At 40.7% G+C, this 19,122-nt stretch overlaps 1 protein-coding gene across 2 annotated transcripts in view; it reads right to left on the reverse strand.

The window, feature by feature from the left end:
- Positions 1-604: 604 nt before the first annotated feature.
- Positions 605-19,122, reverse strand: part of UBXN2B (UBX domain protein 2B) — a 29,041-nt gene continuing 10,523 nt past the window's right edge. The window contains exons 3-8 of one of the 2 annotated variants that reach the window (XM_029223138.1): positions 18,503-18,641; positions 15,334-15,417; positions 13,618-13,727; positions 10,361-10,498; positions 4,327-4,488; positions 605-3,358 (exon numbers count right to left, since the gene is read on the reverse strand). In XM_029223138.1, coding sequence (XP_029078971.1) covers positions 3,196-3,358; positions 4,327-4,488; positions 10,361-10,498; positions 13,618-13,727; positions 15,334-15,417; positions 18,503-18,641 — 796 coding nt within the window. In that variant the 3' untranslated portion in view covers positions 605-3,195. Of the gene's footprint in view, positions 3,359-4,326; positions 4,489-10,360; positions 10,499-13,617; positions 13,728-15,333; positions 15,418-18,502; positions 18,654-19,122 lie in introns of both variants that reach the window. The other variant, XM_029223137.1, reaches the window with a different exon arrangement.

Below are 19,122 nucleotides of genomic sequence, written 5' to 3' on the forward strand. Positions count from 1 at the left end.
AGATTACTTCTGCAGGAATACGGCTTTGCCCCTTGAAAATGCAGTTTATCCCTGGTAACCTTTCTGAACAGAGGCTGACTTTTTGAACGGTCATTTCTATACTCTCCAGGTTATTTTCAACTAGCGGAAAGGAACAGAGCTTCCCATTCGGAGAAGACTCAGGACTACGCCTCTTACTCTGGATTACGACACCGAGAACAGGTTTTCTCTGCGGCGCTGAGACCAACACTTCCGCGGTATCCGCCCCTCGCACGGGTAAGTTCAGCTCCTGGAAGCGAGGGGAGCCCCGGAGAAAGGTCACGTCCAAAGCTCCTCCTGGCACATTCCAGTCAGGCGGCAGCGAGGAGGCACAGTGGGCTTTGCCAGACACCCTGCAGCGAGCGCTGCTGTAACAAAGACCTACAAGTGCAGAGGTGGCCTTGCGCCCGGGCAGCGGGAGGAGAGAGCCGAGGCCGCCTTGAGCCCTGAGGACAGCAGCCAGCCCGGGCTCCGAGAAGGCAAGGGGTGCTCGCGGCTGCTGGGGGGACACGCCTACTAGCGACAAGGACCTGAAAGGCGCGGCCAGTGAGGGCTCGGGGGGGGGGGGGGGGGGGGGGGGGGGGGAATGCGGAACGTGCTGCGGGAAGCGGAAGGTAAAGAGATGCCGGCGACACAGCGGCAGGAGGCTTGGCTGCAGTGCAGCCGCGGGGACAGCCAGAGGCGTGAGGGAGAGACTCGGGACACCGAGCTGAAAAGACTTCCAAGCAAGGCGGGGAAGGCGCAGCCTGCTTTCTCCCTACTGATTATGGTAAAACGTGAGAGGAAGCAGATCAATTGAGGAAAGGACTGTTAAAAAAGAAGGAAACATGACTTGATGACTTGGAAATTGTTAGTTTACTCGAACGGCAAAGACATTAAGAGATTCACTGTCAGGAAAGACGGCTCTAAGGAAAGAGATGAGATTGTGGCCTATAACTTTTTGCTAATACCTGAGAAATATAAAAAAAAAAAGTCACATCAAAGGCTCTTTAAAGAGATTTAAGAGTGTGACTCACAGAGCCCCTCAGCCATCTCAGAAAAGGCCAGAAAGAGAGCTGGATTATCTAGGAAAGCTCTGGGGAGGAGCCTCAGGTCTAATGCAGCAACTTCTGTAACAGGCACAGAAGACCCACGGACACTGCCGTCTTAAACTAAAAGGGACAGAGACAGAATGAAACGAAAAAAGATGGCTGGACCTCCCACGATTCCACAGGCAAGAAACAAGCTGACAAAAGTACTCAGCTGCAGACACCTGCTACCTTTCATGTATAAGGAAGACCCTGAGGGAAAGCCACACGTCTGTGGGATGCTGCTGGGAGCCACAGAAGATATTCGCAGGCCCCGAAACCTAACGGACTGTGCCTGGCTGAACTTCTAAATCGCTTGGCACTGCTGCCTCCTTCTTCCCTTCCAGTTTCTATTTTCTTGAACAGGAAGGTTTGTAACGATTATTCTATGCCTGTCTAACCCTTATATTTGGGAGCAGATACCTGGGTCTCTAGGTTCACAGATGGAGAGAAACTGTGTCCCAGGATGCACACCAAGATGCTCACTCATACTTTAGATGAGGAGATTATCCTGGATTATCTGTGTGAACCTAATGTAAGCACTAGGGTGCTTGTAAGAAGACAGCAGGAGGATCAAAGTCGGAAGTAAATGATGTCAGGACAGAAGCGGAGACGTGGAGGGATACGGCCGCAAGGGAAGGGATGCCACCCGCCTCTACAAGTTGGATGAGGCGAAGAAGAGACCACCCCTGGTGCCTGCAGAAGGGACCTGTGACAGGTCACCTTACACGACAAAAGGGATTTCAAGGATTCGGTTAAGGTTACTGTGGACCTTGTGATGGGAGGTCATCCTGGAGTATCTGGCAGACCCATCTAATCACATGAGTCCTCAGAAGCAGAGACTCTTTCCCGGCTGTGCTCAAAGAGATGTGATGACACTGGAGCCAGAGACATACAGTATTGCTGGTCGTGAAGATGGAAAAGGGCCACAGGCCCAGGAATGCAGGTGGCCTCTCCAAGTTGGAAAGGCAAGGAAACATTTCTCCCCTAGAGCCTCCCCAGAGGAATGCTGCCCTGTTGACACCCGACTTTAGCCCAGTGAGACCCACGTGAGACATCTCACCTATAGAAGAAACCTAGGCTATTTTAAGCCACTAAATTTGTAGTAATTTGTTACAGCAGCAATAAAAGACTACAAAAAAAGACTAACCAGGAGGGGTGACCAAAGATGAAATGGTGTCTGGGAAGAAGGAAAAGCTTTTCTCTCATCCTGCTGTAGCCTCCCTCACTCAGGAAATATGTGGCGTCAGCAGAAACGCAGACATTTACGCTGGTAACTCTTCAGATCCAGTCTGGCTGACAGAATTTACATTCCTGTATTTCTACACTCATTTGGTCTTGCAATAGACTACATTCTGGGTCGAACACTTAGAACGGTGTTTAGTATATGTAATGGGTCCTCTAGAACAACGTGCTGAATGAATAAGTGAATGTGGTCACGACAGGCTCTGCGAGGGACTGGAGTTACTCTAAAGTGCTCGTGGACACATCTCCTCAGGAACTGCTGACCTTTGTCTTTGTTTCTAGTTTAGGATGGTCAGAGTCCTGTAAAATACAAGGCTAAACTGTATTTTCTGACATGAGTAAACAGCTAAATCAGCAAGGAAAAAGGATGTGTAAAATCTTAATAGGAGAAATAATTATCGTATGATCAAAGTATTTCAAAATCAGATACAGATACTTTTCGGTACACATTACAGAAAATTTTTCAAAGTATTTGGTCAGAAGAATTCTTAATGGCTGTTGATCAATGCAGCATCAAGAAACTTTAGTGCAGATTTTACCAAATGCATTTATCAAAATGGGGTTTTGTTCATTTTCTCTGCAAACAAATGTTGTTGCATTAACTCTGATCATGTATCAAATTGGTTTGCCTGAATATTTAAAAGCTATCAACAGAAGCCAGCCCTTGCAGCTAAAACCTCAAACATATTTCTCAAGATCTATTCCTAGTCCAAATTTGTCTAGACTAAAGCTGGAAGACAGAATAAGAATAAAACCAAAATTTATCTGTATAAATAATAAAAGTAACTTTTTACGCTCTAAGTGTTTTCCTCACTAATATGGCACGTTACCGTTCCTACATGCTACTGCAGGGGTAGGAGCAATATCATTTTAGTTGCTGGAGTATCACAGTGTTAAGAATATCTGCTTCTTGTAGTGTCAGGCTTTCATCTGTTAGCTCTTTGTTTGGAAATGAAGTCACGAGAATAAAGTCAAGAGCTGCAAATTCAGGACGGGACCGTACAATAAAGTCCCGAACATCCAGGATCCTGAAGAAATAAGATAAAAATAATTTGTGATACAAAAGTTTTATTGTCACTTAAGCTTTTAGCTAAAACTAGATAATAAAAAAAAAATCACACAATTCTTATCCTTACTTAAATGTGTTGTAACCTTCTTTAAGTTAATTTCAATGGATGGATTTACCTTGGCTTTACGGTAAAATGTGAGGATTAACTTTGGAGCGCACCTGACATCTACTCTCGCTGTAAACAGACACAGTCTTTAGGTGAGTTATGCATCAGAGAAATGTCAACAATGTTATTACACTACAGGGCCTATTTTTTCAGAGTATAAAATATCTTAGCAGCACATGACCCAGAAAAAGGTACCTCAGATGAGCCTGTGTCAGTGTGAGTCTATAACTATGAAAAGTGTAAGTTATAAAAATAATTTTAAAAAGTACTCTCACATATATACAGTAGCTCAACTAAGATCATAAATGTATCTCTTAGTGGGATACAATGAACAAATGTGTTATTAGCACAACAAATGCACAATGAATGTTAAAACGGCATTTAAAACTGTTTATTTGAAGTACTTGGTAAGAGCACAATTAAACTTTATTTACACTATAAATTTATGTTATAAAGAATCTGCTATGTAGAAAGTTAATCCTAATCAGGGTTATCATAAATTTTTAAAGGAGTAAAGTCCAAATCAGGTTTTACTAAAGCAAAGCAAATCTGATTCAACTTCTCATGGTTTTAGCAATGGTGCAAAACTATAGCTTTTAACAATTTTCTTTATTTTTGAGTGGTATCTGCATTTGCACCAGTATTTGGACAGTTTACAGAGGATGTTTAAGTACTAAGTGCTTCACTTCTTACACACAGCTATTATTCTCTTAAAATTTTTGTTTTCTGTCAAAAACTTCAAAAGTAAATGTAAAGAATTTCGTATTCTTCATTACTCAAGCTGCATCCAGTTTTACAAAGATAAGTCACCCCAAGCTTACCTGTGTGTGCTATTGAATCTTTGTATCAAACGGCTCCCGTCTGCTAACCTGATCTGAATTTTGGTCGTTGGCACGGAATCATCAATAAGAACAACTGCATTAAGTAGTGACTTCTCCTCTTCTTCTGGGGAGGAAGGCGTACTGACTATTTCAGGTGTGAGGCTAAGAAAGAAGAACTAAAGAATCAGGATGTAAATCTGAACACATAAGATGCACAGCAACCTGAAGACAGTAGAACGAACACTTAGACTTTCACCTGACCTCCAGTCACCCCGCCGTGGCTTCTGCCCCAGTGGGGACACGGCTTCCTTGGGGTCTCCTATTCTTCCACCTTCTTTCATTATATGAAAATTACCTTGGGTCCTATGATTCTGATTTAGTTTATCCAGCCTCTTTTGAAAGCCTAACTCTGTATTCCTTCCTCCCCAATCCCTTTGAAATTTCCTGAGACTGTTCAGCACAATGGTCTTCAGTCAGAAACCTGAGGAGCAACTTGGAGTTAACGTCCAAGACTGACCATGAGCACAGACAGACTTGGTTTCAGATCCCAGCTTTGTCAACTGTGTGAACTCAAGTACCTAAATTAATCTCTCTGAATCCCAGTTCTATCATTGATAAAATGGGGGGGGGAATAATAACATGTCATGTAGGTCTGTTATAGTAAGTCCTTCATATAGTGCTTGGAAGTGTTTCAAGAGGTATCAGCTATATTTGTACGTGTCATCAGCACTAAGCTGTCAACTTAAACGTAGTCGATATTACTTTAAAAATCTGCTTTAAGTAGTTACTGCTTTACAAGACAGTAGTTCCTAAGTGTGAGTGAGAAATGAAATTTAATATATGGTGATGAATTTATAATGAACCTTGTGTGATACAATCTCTTACCACTGGACCTTGGTTACTAGTGAGCACAGTGCCTTCTAACGCTAGCAGGATGGCCCATCATTGTAAGCCGAAAGCGAATCTCAAAAATAGAGTGCTCTTTTGATTAAGCAATTAAAACAAATTAAAAGAAATTTAGAAATTCTTCATAGACATCAAATCTTAATCCTCTTTCAGTCATCCTGTGGGATTCTCTGATAGCCTTGATGTTGATTCTCTCAAATACTGGGACTTTGATGGCTCCCTATAAATGACTGTCTTTTGAAAAAAATAAAATAAATATATATTTATCAGTATAAAAGTCCTATGAGCATCTGTGCTTTAGTCTAGTGTAAACCTAGCTCACCATGACTCCAACTCCCACCCAAAAACTTTCTCAGCATATCTGGCAAAGTGGTAAAATTAACTGGTACTTACTGCTAACATTTCGCCTTTCCTTAGCTACTTCCTGACACATATTTTAGAACTAATTTCAGAATGTATATGATAAAGAAATGGAAGAGGAGAAAATGATGATCTGCAGTCACTGTTCAGGTAGTATTAAGGAATTTCCTTTCAAGTTTGGAATTGAGTACTGAAACAGCTGCACCGCCAAGGTGGGTTACTGCAACAGTCCAGTGTCCCTTACACAGGGAGGGGGGACGAAACCCAAAGAGGGGACGGGAGTCAGTGAGCATAAAGGGCCTCTTCCCTCTCCCTTTGCATCCTTATAACCAAGTCTACACACTGTCATCACCACCACCAGCACAGCCTCTGCAGTATTTGCTATTTCATTTAGATCCTGGAGTGAGGGAGGCACTGTTGCTTAGTGGGCAACAGCATGGATGCAGAGGCCCGACTCTGGGACTGACTCTGCCACTTATTAGACGTGTGACTCTGGGCAAGTCACTTAACCTCTTTGTGCTCAAGGGCTGGAATGGCCTTTCGAGATAATTAAGGCCAACCACATCATTTTATAGGAAAGGAAAACTGAGTCACAGAGATTGAAAGATACCCTCAGAGTCAGAGAGACAGGCAGTGAACAAGCTGGTTAGTGTGTTGACAAAAGCTAGGAAGGAAGAAAGACCATTCTATAGCTGTTAGATCTGCCTCTCAGGAAAAAGTACTCAACCTGTTCTTTTTGTCCCCGGCTCTCCTCAGTTTGTGAGATCACTCCATTTTTTAAAATATAATTTTATTTCTTTCAATGAATTTGAAATAAAAAAAATTTGGAATAATGAAAACAAGAAGTCATATGAACTTTAACATTTAGCTCTCAAAGTCACGGCTGCGTGTTATTTCAAACTTTCTCCTCATCATTCAATTTATCAAGCCACAGTGACATTTTTAATATACTGTATGTATGTTTCAAGAATTAACATTAAAAAGAAAAATTTTTTAAAAAGGAAAAGAAGAAAGTTAATTGATAAAACGAGCTTTCTAGGCAAACTGGAGGAAAGGATGTAGCTTGTAAGGGGAGTGATTCCCTCATACCCATCTTCTTCAGACTTAAAAGAGGGTGGTGGGGATGGATGTAATAAACTCAGAGGCTAAGAGGAATGTATTAAGAAAGCTAATTCTTGTCAGGCTCTGTTTTGCCAGCAGAGCTGCTGCGAGTGAAGGGCAGGGGTAGAACGGGAGCTGTGGGAAAGCCGGGCACGTCCGTGCTCAGCCGTCCGGGGGCAGGAGAGGGGCAGCCCGCCTGCCCAGCATGGGCACGCGGGTGTCCCCAGAAGCACCGACTGCACAGGGCAGACAGATCCAGTGGCTGTGCAGTCAGGCAAGGGGCTGCAGAACCGCTGGTCAGAGAATGAAGCAGAGGCAGGAAGGAAGGGGCTGTGAGACGTTAGAGAAGAGGGCCCTCCAGGGCCCAGGGACCAAGGCGCAGGCACACCTCAGGCGTAGTGGCCGGACTCGGGGCAAACGGCAAACGGCAGCTTGTGGACGCACAGTGTACCAGACAGGCAGTGACTGTGCTGAAGCAGAGAGAGATTTACTTCATTTCATGATCCGTATCATCACACACGCCAGCTCAAAAGTCTACCGTGAACATCTGGCAGAAGTGCCAGCCCTGCCCGTCAGAAATGCTGCTGAGGTTTTCTAGCTCTACCTGGCTCACCAAGCTCATTTTTAGTAAATAACTGTATTGCTCTACTATCAAAAATTTGTAGTTTTACACCTACGGTTTGCTTGCTCCTATAATATTACATGAAGGTACTGGGTAATATTTCTATAGCATTTAGGTTTACCCCATTTTATTGTGGTCTACAAATAAGTCAATTTCCACCTATGTAAAGTACCCCATTTTATTGTGGTCTACAAATAAGTCAATTTCCACCTATGTAAAGTTCTGTTTGCAATTAGACTGCCAACTATGGAAGACAATGGAATCATTTCTCATTCTGTTTTGTTTGCTTCTTTTTAATTACTTCTCTGTTCAGTAAATAGTTGTCTGGAACTCTTGGGAAATAAGCCATTTTAGAAAGTTACTTTCTGAATAGAAGAAGGCTGACTGTTAGAACTTTTATGTTTTAATATGTTTCTTAACGTGAAGCCCTCTAAAATGCTCTATGCAATCCTTCACCTTCTTAGAATGTACATAGCCAGCTATTCCACATCTGGACCCATGTACATCACACAGGCTCACACCACCACGCTCATCTCCTGTGTAAATATTCCGTGCATCAGAAGCTGGAAATTCTAAAGACTACATTTCTCAGACTCCCTTGCAGCTAGGATTTTGTAGGATTCCACCCTTCCATCAAACAAATAAATACATACTTGTACGGTGAAAGTTAAGACCGTGGCGTGGAGATGATGCAGCTCTTCTGGTCCCCAAGGTCCTGGAGGCATCTGACTCTCCCAGTGCAGTCATGATGGGGTGTTCTAGCTCTGGGCCCCAGCTCCACAGGCTCTGAGCAACTGATGGGGCACAGGAGGTGTTTTCTCTAGAAAGTTCTGTTTGCTTCTCCTGTCTAAGGAAAGCTTGGTTTGCTATCTCTTCCAGAAATTCTATAAATTATTCAAGGCTCTGTAAGAAAACCCTTACTATTTAATCTAGCAAATGGATTCTGTTTTCCATAATCAAAAGCCCTGACCAGTATGGCTATGATTAACACAGCATTATCACCACTTATCTTTGCCATTCTTCCTTCATTTTCTCCTTTTTTTATTGTCATTTTCTCTAGTTATTTCCCTTATAAGTAAAAAGGCTGGCCTTTGTAAGATACTATAATCAATCAGATAATAAATCATTATTTTCATGAGTTCAAACTGCCAATTATAATCACTGGGTCTTCTTAGCTGTCTTCCCTTTAGGCAACCTTCTTCAATTTCAGTTCTAGGTTTACTATACAACTGACCCTTGAAAAACACGGGTTTGAACCGGGCAGGTCCACTTACGCATGGATTTTCAACAGCAAACGCTATTACAGGATCTATAATATAGAGTACTACACGATCTGAGGATGGGGAGTCGTGGATACAGAGAGCCAATTATAAGAGGAGTTTCGACCACTTGGAGGGTCGGCACCCCAAACCCCCGTGTTGTTCAAGGGTCAACTGTACTTCTACTAACAAAGATATGCATTCTAACTTTAATTCTTGGTCATACACTTAAATAATAGAAAAAGAAAGCATATGAAACAAAGAGATGACTGGGCATTTAACCTGTGTTTTAATTAAAAATCATAATCTCAATAAATATTAAGTAAAAAATGAGAAGTGCTAGAAAATATTAAAAAACTATCTGGGGGTTGTAGTTATAAAAAAAAAGGCAGGAAGAAATAGGACAATTCAGAAGAAGCCTGTGTTGAAAGTAAAGAGAGATGAGGGAGAATTTCCAAGTAGACCTGTCCTTTAAAAAGCAAGGTCAACACATGTTCCTGTATTCTCTACATGTCTCAGAAATAAGCCTCTAATGGGAGAAAAGGATGCAGAAAGGGAGACTTGATAAATGAAAGACAGGTGCAGAGAGCTGATACTGAATTCTTTCCTATGTTGAGAAATGAGAGGGGAAGAGAGAACTGGTGTGCACAAGGCAACTGAAAAGAACTCGGAAGGGAAGGAATCACATGAAAAGGAACAAAGGGTGCACAAAAGGGTATGTTGGAAACATGGCCAAGGCTGCAATTCAGCATGCCACCTGCAGTAACCTGTGGACAAATGGAGGGTCATGTTTACCAGCACATGTAACAAGCTTTATGAAGAGGCAAGCCGTGGCTATTATAAAGGTGTCCACTCGTACATTACACCACGCACACTGGTTTCTAAGTTGTGCTCGGCAAAGTCCTAGGGTTCTTTGGAAATGTCTGAGGCAATTCCCTCTTCCTGCAATAAGAGGAGTTCTCTATGTGTTCCCATAACTTGAAGAAAGAGTTTGGCTCCTTAAGATATATCGAAAATAACCAACTTAAGCCCACTGCTTTGGCTTCAAGAGCTTAACAATTACCTACGGCAGACAGGGATGCTTACAGCTGTGATCTAAAATACCTACTGTTTTATCTAATCAACAATTCCCCCGGTGAACCCACGTAATCGTAATCAGAAAGAAGCAGGATGGCACAGTGGTAAAAAGCACAGACTTGGGGGGCCAGAGTGCCCAGTTTGAAGCTCACACACTAACCGCTTCCTCGCTCAGTCACCCTGGGCAAACTGCTGCATCTGCAAATGGAGTGATAACAGGATCTACGCCAAGGAGCTGTTGTAAAGATGAAATGAGGTAATGACTGTAAAAGTGCTCTGAGGGGGGCTTTCCTGGTGGCGCAATGGTTGAGAGTCCGCCTGCCGATGCAAGGGACACGGGTTCGTGCCCCGGTCCGGGAAGATCCCACGTGCCGCGGTGCGGCTGGGCCCGTGAGCCATGGCCGCTGAGCCTGCGCGTCTGGAGCCTGTGCTCCGCAACGGGAGAGGCCGCAACGGTGAGAGGCCCACGTACCGCAAAAACAAAAAAAAAAAAAGGGGGAAACACGTGCTCTGAGGGCCAGGAATGTGGTAACTGCTATCTAAGTATCACCTATTAATATTATCACCAGATTGGCACATCTAATTCCATCAGCAAGGTCTTCACGGTTTATATTTTAGTTTTTACTTCCCAGGTTACTTTGCTTTTCTTGATCTCAAAGCAAATTCATGTTGAACAAAGACAAGCATTTTCCTCATTTTAGGGCTTTACCTCCCAAGTTTTTGTCCTTCTCCACTGAAAGCCTTGAACCTCAGTCTAGGTTTTATGTATTCTTCATCGTGATGATCCTCCATATCCAGATTCACGTGGCCTCTGTGAACCAGCCGCTGAAGCTCCAGGGGAATCTCTCTTAAAAAAAGAAAAACCACAGTGAGATACCACCTCACACCTGTCAGAATGGCATTAATCAAAAAGAACACAAATTAACCAATGTTGGCGAGGATGTGAAGAAGAGAACCCTTGTGCACTGTTGGTGGGAATGTAAATTGGTGCTGCCACTGTGGAAAACAGTATGGAGGTTTCTCAAAAAACTAAAAATAGAACTACCAAATGACCCAGCAATTCCGCTCTTGAGTATATATCCAAAAAAACACAAAAGCACTAATTCCAAAAGATGCATCCACCCCAAGGTTCATAGCAGCATTATTTACAATTGCCAAGATATGGAAGCAACCTAAGTGTCCATCAACAGATGAATGAATAAAGAAGATGTGGTACATACATACAATGGAATACTACTCAGCCATAAAAAAGAATAAAATTTTGCCATTTGCAGCATTGTGCTAAATCAAATAAGTCAGAGAAAGACAAATACTGTATGATGTCACTTACATGTGTAATCTAAAAAAATACAACAATCTAGTGAATATAACAACAAAAAAAGAAGCAGACTCACAGATAAAGAGAACAAACTAGTAGTTACCAGTGGGGTTGGGGGGAATATTGAGCTAGGGGAGTGGGAGGTACAAACTATTAGATGTAAGACAGGCTACAGGGATATATTGTACAACCCAGGGAATATAGCCAATATTTTGGAGTAACTGTGAATGGAAGGTAACCTCTAAAAATTGTATAAAAATAAAATAAAAATTTAAAAAAAGGAAAAAGGTTTTAGTAAACTTTTTGAAAAATGAGTCTACACTGTTGAGATTGTGATAGTTAAGCTGTGAACTTGAAAACAGCAATTTTTGCTTAATTTATAATTTAAAAATTTCCGTGATGATTGACTACTTCTCGTAGATCTTTCTTCCTTAAAGGTACATCATATTATTCCTTAGTGATTCTCAACATAGGGATTTTGTGGTCACAGGGAGGCTGGAGTGCTTCTGACAGAAGGCCAAACTGTAGGGAAGCCATTTATACCTAAGTCGGCATTAGAAAATCCCGGACATAACAGTTAATGTGAATATTTATCTCTAAACACCCTGGAGGAAGTTTGGAAATTTGACAGGGGTGATTTTGATTGTCATGCGATTCATGCATGCTGCCCTCCCTTAGGGTCAGGATCAGGGCAGGAGATGCTCTGTCTCGGGGTCTCAACTTACACAATGAAGACTTGTCGGGGGTTCCACAGAACCACTGAGGGTCCCACCAGGGGGTCACATGGATGACAAGGCTGTTTATAATGCCTGAGCCTAAAACCTAAGGCTTAGGCTCTATCTTACATATAAGCAAAAAAAAAAAATTTTTTTTTTTTTTGGTATTGTATAAATATGCTTTGAACTTTTCAGGAACTCATCTGCCATATAAACAGAAGGAACATTGCACTTATAGTAATTAAGTTGCCAAAGTCACACACCTCATTATTCTGTTTTTTGCGTGTCGCATCTACATGAAAAGTGCTAGACTGCACACAGGTGCAGTCTAGGTCAGTCTATCTGTCTACTTTGTTATGTCTTCTGGTGTAATCATACCTAGGCATTAGACGTTGAAATATGTTTAGTTTTATGATAAATTACCTTCCTTTACTTCTTCACCATATTTAAGGTAAATTATATGAATGTTTTTAGAAATAATATGCACAGATTGATTATGTTATCTATAAATTCTTCTCTGAGGATAGTGAAGATAGTGTTACAAAATATTTGTTATAAAAAAGGAACAATGATTATACAGCTGACAACCACTATCTGACGATCATTTTTTTCAAGGAGTCGTTTCTAAAATCGTTCTTGATCATAATTTGTACTTGAGGATATGGTGTAGCTCAAATGAAAAAATTCTCTTAGTATACCATGACTGACCACTAGCCTACAACGTCTGTCGAGTATTTTCATTTAATAATAAATTAGTTTTGATCTATATTATAGCACATTCATCATCATGTTCTTTTCTTCTTCCATCTGGAAGTAAGCGTCATTTCAGCAGTCATGTTGACCTTTACTCAGCAGATGAGCACTTCCCCCACCCAGTGGCTCCCAAGCTCTGCCCAGTGACTCTGCAGGTTTCCAAGTCCACAGCACTGACTTCAACTCTTACCCTTCTATTTGCCACCAGCATACACTGCTTCCCGGGTCAGCTTCCCACCTTTCTCAATGACCTCCCTCGCGCTTACAGCATTTCTTGCTTTTCTTTGGTATTCTGACATTACTTTTGTAGAATTCAAATACAAAATCCATGCTAATTAGTTCTAAAATGCCTTTCGAGTTCCTTGCCCACCTCAACTCCGATGAGTTCCCATCTCCACTCCACTTCAGCCACTCTCTCTGGACAGATTTCCTCACTTGGAAAAGCCCCACCTTCAATTCCTGGATGGAGTGTAACCTCCTGCTCCAGCCCCTTCACTGCTACTTACATCTCCCAGTTCATGGCCAGCCTGACACCTTTCTTCAGTTGTATTTCTACTTAGGGATGATCACACTGTCAGCTAGTGAAAGCACAATGCAGAAAAGCTTTTATAATCATAGCAAAATCACTTGATTCCTCGTCCTTTAGCCAGAAGGCCTGGTGAGTTATGATGTTCTTTAGATGGCTTGGAGCCCTGTAAATCTGGTTTACTTTCACAAAGTATAACTTCAAACTAACCTTTTGAAATCTTCTGCCAGCAGTAATGCCACTTTAAAAGCTTTCTAATATAAGTTGCTGAAATTCAGGCATACATGCAATGAATCACCCCTGTCAGTAGTGAGCAGGACAGTGGCTTAGTGGATGAGCAGCTACCTGCTAATCAATTCACTAATTTATTACATTACAATATCTCTGCTCAGAATTGGGACCATAGCTTCACTGGATTTTAAAAGGGACCAATGACCACTGCTCCCCCCCAGCAAGTTAAGAACCACTGACATACAGATAGCAACATGTCCTTTATATACTTAAAAATATCCTTCCCTCCAGCAACCACTTACACAATATATTCCAGTATCTCACTCTTAAAAACCAGTAGAGCACTACTGAACGGCGTTCTGTTTACAAGAAAAAGAAGTTCCACCCTCAGTAACAAATAGAACCCAAGCAACACATCTTACCCTCTCTTAACGGACTCCAGAAACTGAGCATTTGTTGGGTCACTGTAAGGTCTCAATTCTCCATCGTCTAAGCTGAAACCATTGCTCCACAGTTTAAGCAAAATCTGAACCTTTTGAGCGTAGGAAAAAAGAAATACAAGAACGCGTCTGCATTAAACAATTTTAATTTTCAAATGTGATATTTATGATTTACTTTATTTAAAATATAGAGTTATTTGTACTATTCTTTTTTTTTTTTGCTGTACGCGGGCCTCTCACTGTTGTGGCCTCTCCCGTTGCGGAGCACAGGCTCCAGACATGCAGGCTCAGCGGCCACGGCTCACGGGCCCAGCCGCTCCGCGGCATGTGGGATCTTCCCGGACTGGGGCGTGAACCCGTGTCCCCTGCATCGGCAGGCGGACTCTCAACCACTGCGCCACCAGGGAAGCCCTGTACCATTCTTTATTCAGCTGAAATAAAGGTATAAACGAAGCCACGTGTGAGATCTATATTTAGCTTAATGAACTGACAATGGCTGAAATAGCAAAGGTCCCATCGCTGGACCCTGGCCTTGAAGTACAATTATTTCCCATTCACTGAGAAGACCAAATTCCTGAGAGCATCCAGCTGCCACTCCACACCCACCCTTCTCCATCATCTCTGTCTTCTTTCTTTTTTAACATCTTTATTGGAGTATAATTGCTTTACAATGGTGTATTAGTTTCTGCTTTGTAACAAAGTGAATCAGCTATACATATACATATGTGGCTGCTTCCCACTAGCTATCTATTTTACACTTGGTAGTGTATATATGTCCATGCCACTCTCTCACTTCGTCCCAGCTTACCCTTTCCCCTCCCCATGTCCTCAAGTCCATTTTCTACACCTGCGTCTTTATTCCTGTCCTGATGACCCTAGGTTCTTCAGAACCTTTTTTTTGGGTTTTGTTTTAGATTCCATGTATATGTGTTAGCATATGGTATTTGTTTTTCTCTTTCTGACTTACTTCACTCTGTATGACAGACTCTAGGTCCATCCACCTCACTACAAATAACTCAATTTTGTTCCTTTTTATGGCTGAGTAATATTCCATTGTATATATGTGCCACATCTTCTTTATCCATTCATCTGTCGATGGACACTTAGGTTGCTTCCATGTCCTGGCTATTGTTAATAGAGCTGCAATGAACATTGTGGTACACGACTCTTTTTGAATTATGGTTTTCTCAGGGTATATGCCCAGTAGTGGGATTGCTGGTCTACCCGTCTTCTTCTCTGCTGCAGAGCTTAACTATTTATGCCAGGGGGCCAGACAGAACATCCAGAGACCCTCCAAGGCTAAACTATACATGTTTAAAATGGAACACAACTCCGAAATTTCAAAAGGCAAAAACAAAGAATGATTTTAGGCATTTCTATGTTTATAACTCAGCTAATTCTATATCATGATGGTATGTCATTTATAATAATTATTATAACATATATGTAAGCTCATTTTGACAGTGAGTCACACATTCTTTCAACAAATAGTTATGTATCTCTGAGTGCAAGGCACAACTGAGATATAAAATACAAAATTTAAGTATGAAAACTTACACATAATTGTAAGTCCTTTTAATCCATGCTTCAAAAAATAACAGAACAAAAAGAGATTATATTATTAATTTTTAATTTTATAACAAACAGTAGTAACTAGAGGCAAAAATCTGCAATTTTTCATTTTCTTTCTGTACGTACATCTTGCAACTGATTTTCTCCATAGATGTATTCAGACCGCTTACAAAAGGAATTACCCAATCTGTATCCTCCACCTGTAAAAGACTAAAACACACACATAGCAAATGAGCTAAAAATTCACTGAGGCTTATCAAGCAAAATGGTATGATAATGTGTGATAATATATTTTAAAACTATATCAATTATAATTAGCCAAACTGGTTTATACTTTGCAGGAAATTTTTATATTAAAATAAAGGTCTTATATTACAGAGAGGTATACTCTAGTAAGAAATTATGTTTCTTCCCACAAAAACAGTAATGACTCAGAAGCTGAAATAACTTAGGCCAATCTTAAACTAAGAAATGCATTTATACACTGAAATAATATTTTCAAGTAGAAACAGACTTTAAAAACCCACCTTTAATATTTTATGACAAGTCCTATAATAATTATAATTCTTGAATCATATTTCACAAAGTAAATAAGAGTTTCACAGAGAAAGGAAGAATTTTATAAATGAGTATAAATTACCCTGAAGAAAAGCTCCATACTTATAAGCTGCTTTGATTCAACTGTAACAAATCAACTAGACTGTACTTTTTGTTTTGTTATACTAATTACAATGTCTTCTATTTTTCAGGTAATATAGCTTATGAGGTAAAACTGCTGTTTCTTTTCATCACCATTCATATCATTAATGAGCTATTAATTATCACATGCTTTCCCTTCTATAGACTAAATTATATCAATCCTATATTTTTCTTACAGAATTGGAGAACTTGCAAGAACCAAAATTACCTGAGACTTAACTGAAAGAGCATTTCAAACTGTGGGTAAAGAACGAAATGAAAACTAAAATTTAAGTTTCATTTAACAAAAGCGGTTCTGAGCAGTGGATGACCCTCACAATTACCAGACAGGCCCCCTAGGCACAGTGGACACCTACTGAGCCATAATCCCTGAGGCCACATGGTGGTTTAGAAAACCTCCCAAATGATTCTGATGAGGGAACTCAGGTTGGGAAATGATGATTATAAGAATATATGACAATTATACACAAAAAGATACTTGCAGTCTTCTTTGATATACCAGTACTCTGCCAGCTGACATAGTTATAAAAGCTGTATAAAAGTTTTATAGGAATTTAAGGCACAAAAACAACTCAATCGAGAAAGGAGAGCCTTTCAACACACAATGGTGAAGCAACTGGACCTCCATAAGGAGAATAATGAACCTCGATGTAAACCTTACAGAAAGTTAACTCAAAATGAATCGTAAGTTTAAATGTAAAAAGAAAAACGATAAAAAATGTTCTAGATTACATGAAAGAAAATCTTCCGGACCTATAGTTAGATGAAGAGTTCTTGGACAAGATACCAAATACATAAAAGAAAAAAAAAAGGATAAACTGGACTTTATCAAATTGAAAACTTTTGCTCCGTAACAAATCCTGGTAAGAGGATGAAAAGACAAACTACAGTCCAGGAGAAACTGTCTGCAGACCATATACCTGACCAAGGACTCATACCTATTAAAATACATACAGAACTCTCAGAAGTCCACAGTAACAAAACAAACAATCCAACTAGAAAATGGGCAAAAGTCCGTTTACTGAAGAGGATAATAAAGATAATGGCAAATAAACACATGAAAAGGTGTTCAATATCCCTAGCCATTAGGAAAATGCAAATGAACATGATTAGCCATTAAGAATATGCAAATCAAAACCACAGTGAGTTATCACTACACACCTATCAAAATGGCTAAAATTATAAACAGTGATATTACCAAATGCTGGCAAGGATGTGGAGAAACCAGATCCCTCATACACGGTGGAAAACGGTTTGGCAGTATGTATATGTATAAACATATACATACCCTTCGACCAGGCAGCTGCACTTCTAGGCATTTATCCCAAAGAAATAAAAACTAATTTACATACAAAACACGACTGCTCACAGCAGCTATATGTCTGCCTTCCTTCCTTCCTTCCTTCCTTCCTTCCTTCCTTCCTTCCTTCCTTCCTTTTCTCTCTCTCTCTCTTTCTATCCATTTCGTTAGTTAGTTGTGCTGGGTCTTAGTTATGGCAGGTGGGCTCCTTAGTTGCGGCGTGCCAGCTCCTTAGTTGAGGCATGCGATCTCTTAGTTGTGGCATGCATGTGGGATCTAGTTCCTAGCCAGGGATTGAACCTGGGCCCCCTGCATTGGGAGCACGGAGTCCTAACCAATGCGCCACCAGGGAAGTCCCAGTAGCTATATTTCTAATGGCCAAAAACTAGAAACACCTAAAATTTCCCTCAATAAGTGAAGAGTTAACAAACGGTGGTACATCCACGCCATGAGTGCTACTCAGGAATAAGAAAGAAGGATCTACTGATACACTCAATAACTGATGGATCTCAAGGGCTTAAGCAGAGTGGAAAAAAAGCTACTCCTAAAAGGTCACATACTGTACGATTCTATTTGTATAACATTCTCGATATTACAAAATTACAGAGATGGAGAACAGATTAGTGGTGGCCGGAGGTCTATTGAGGGCGGGGTCGGTGGCAGTGACTCTAAAGGGGGCCACTAAGAGGAGACTGTCGTGATGATAGACAGCATCCAGATCGAGGAGGTCACTACACAAACCTACACCTGTGATAAAATGACACAGACCTACACACAAACCCTGCACCAAGGTTAAATTCCTACCTTTGGGACTGAACTATAATTATGTAACAACCGCTGGGGGAAACTGGGTGAAAGGTGCATAAGACCTCTCTTCATTCTTTGGCAAATTACTGTGACTCTATAATTATTTCAAGATAAAAAGGTAAACAGAGAAGTTTTATAGAAATGTTAAGAAACTGCCTCAACTTTCGACCGTTAGTAGAAAGATTATATAGACTTAGAAAAATAAAACAAATATTTGAAACAAATATACAGTTAGAAAAACAATGTTTGCAACTAATATAAAAATCTTTAGGAGATCAAATATATAAACAGCAAATTTAGTTTTTTTTTAAACTTTAATGTTATATTGCTTTTATATTTTATTTATTTATTTTATTCCTTGGCCACGCTGGGCGGCATGTGGGAACTTAGTTCCCTGACGATGCCCCCTGCAGTGGAAGCTTGGAGTCAACCACTGGACCACCAGGGAAGTCCCAATAGCATATTTAGTTTAAAAAATTCAGCCCTTACCTTAGATTTGTCATCACTCGAAGCTCTTGTGGCTTCATTCAGAGGGACAGCCCCATGTTCCCTTGCCTCTTTGAAAAGTTCATTCACAATTTTCCCAGTTGAAGGTCGAACTATATGTAATCCACTGCATTCATGTTCACTTGAATAGAAACTTTAAACATTACAGTTCATGAATAAAGACAGAATACAAACATAAACTACTTTAAGGCAAAAAGCTATACAGTCTTAGGAAATGACTTTTATTTAAAGAGAGCCATTTCTAAGGCCTTTGTGGAAATATTTAATTTTAAAAACGGGATTAAGGAATTAAGTAGTATCAACAGCTTGCAGAGATTTGGTAGCAAATTCAGCATCCCACCTGAGAACTAACTAGTTTGTTTCTTCCTCACTTACCCTCTGTAACTGCTTATCTATCACACGAATCTCTTTGACAGCTGACAACCAGAAGCTAAGCCTCTCCCCTAGAGGAATCCACATTCAGTAGGACCTGGTCAGTGAAGAGACTTCTATATTTAGATACTGTAAATATCTAAATCTAGACCACAGGGCTACACATAGAGTTTACTCCTCAGAGAGTTCTGATTGAAAAATTATAACCTCCCTGTGTTAAAGGTAAATAA

Source organism: Monodon monoceros, unplaced genomic scaffold (genome assembly GCF_005190385.1).
Source record: "Monodon monoceros isolate NGI ecotype Baffin Bay Population unplaced genomic scaffold, NGI_Narwhal_1 Super_Scaffold_14, whole genome shotgun sequence".
Lineage (NCBI taxonomy): Eukaryota > Metazoa > Chordata > Mammalia > Artiodactyla > Monodontidae > Monodon > Monodon monoceros.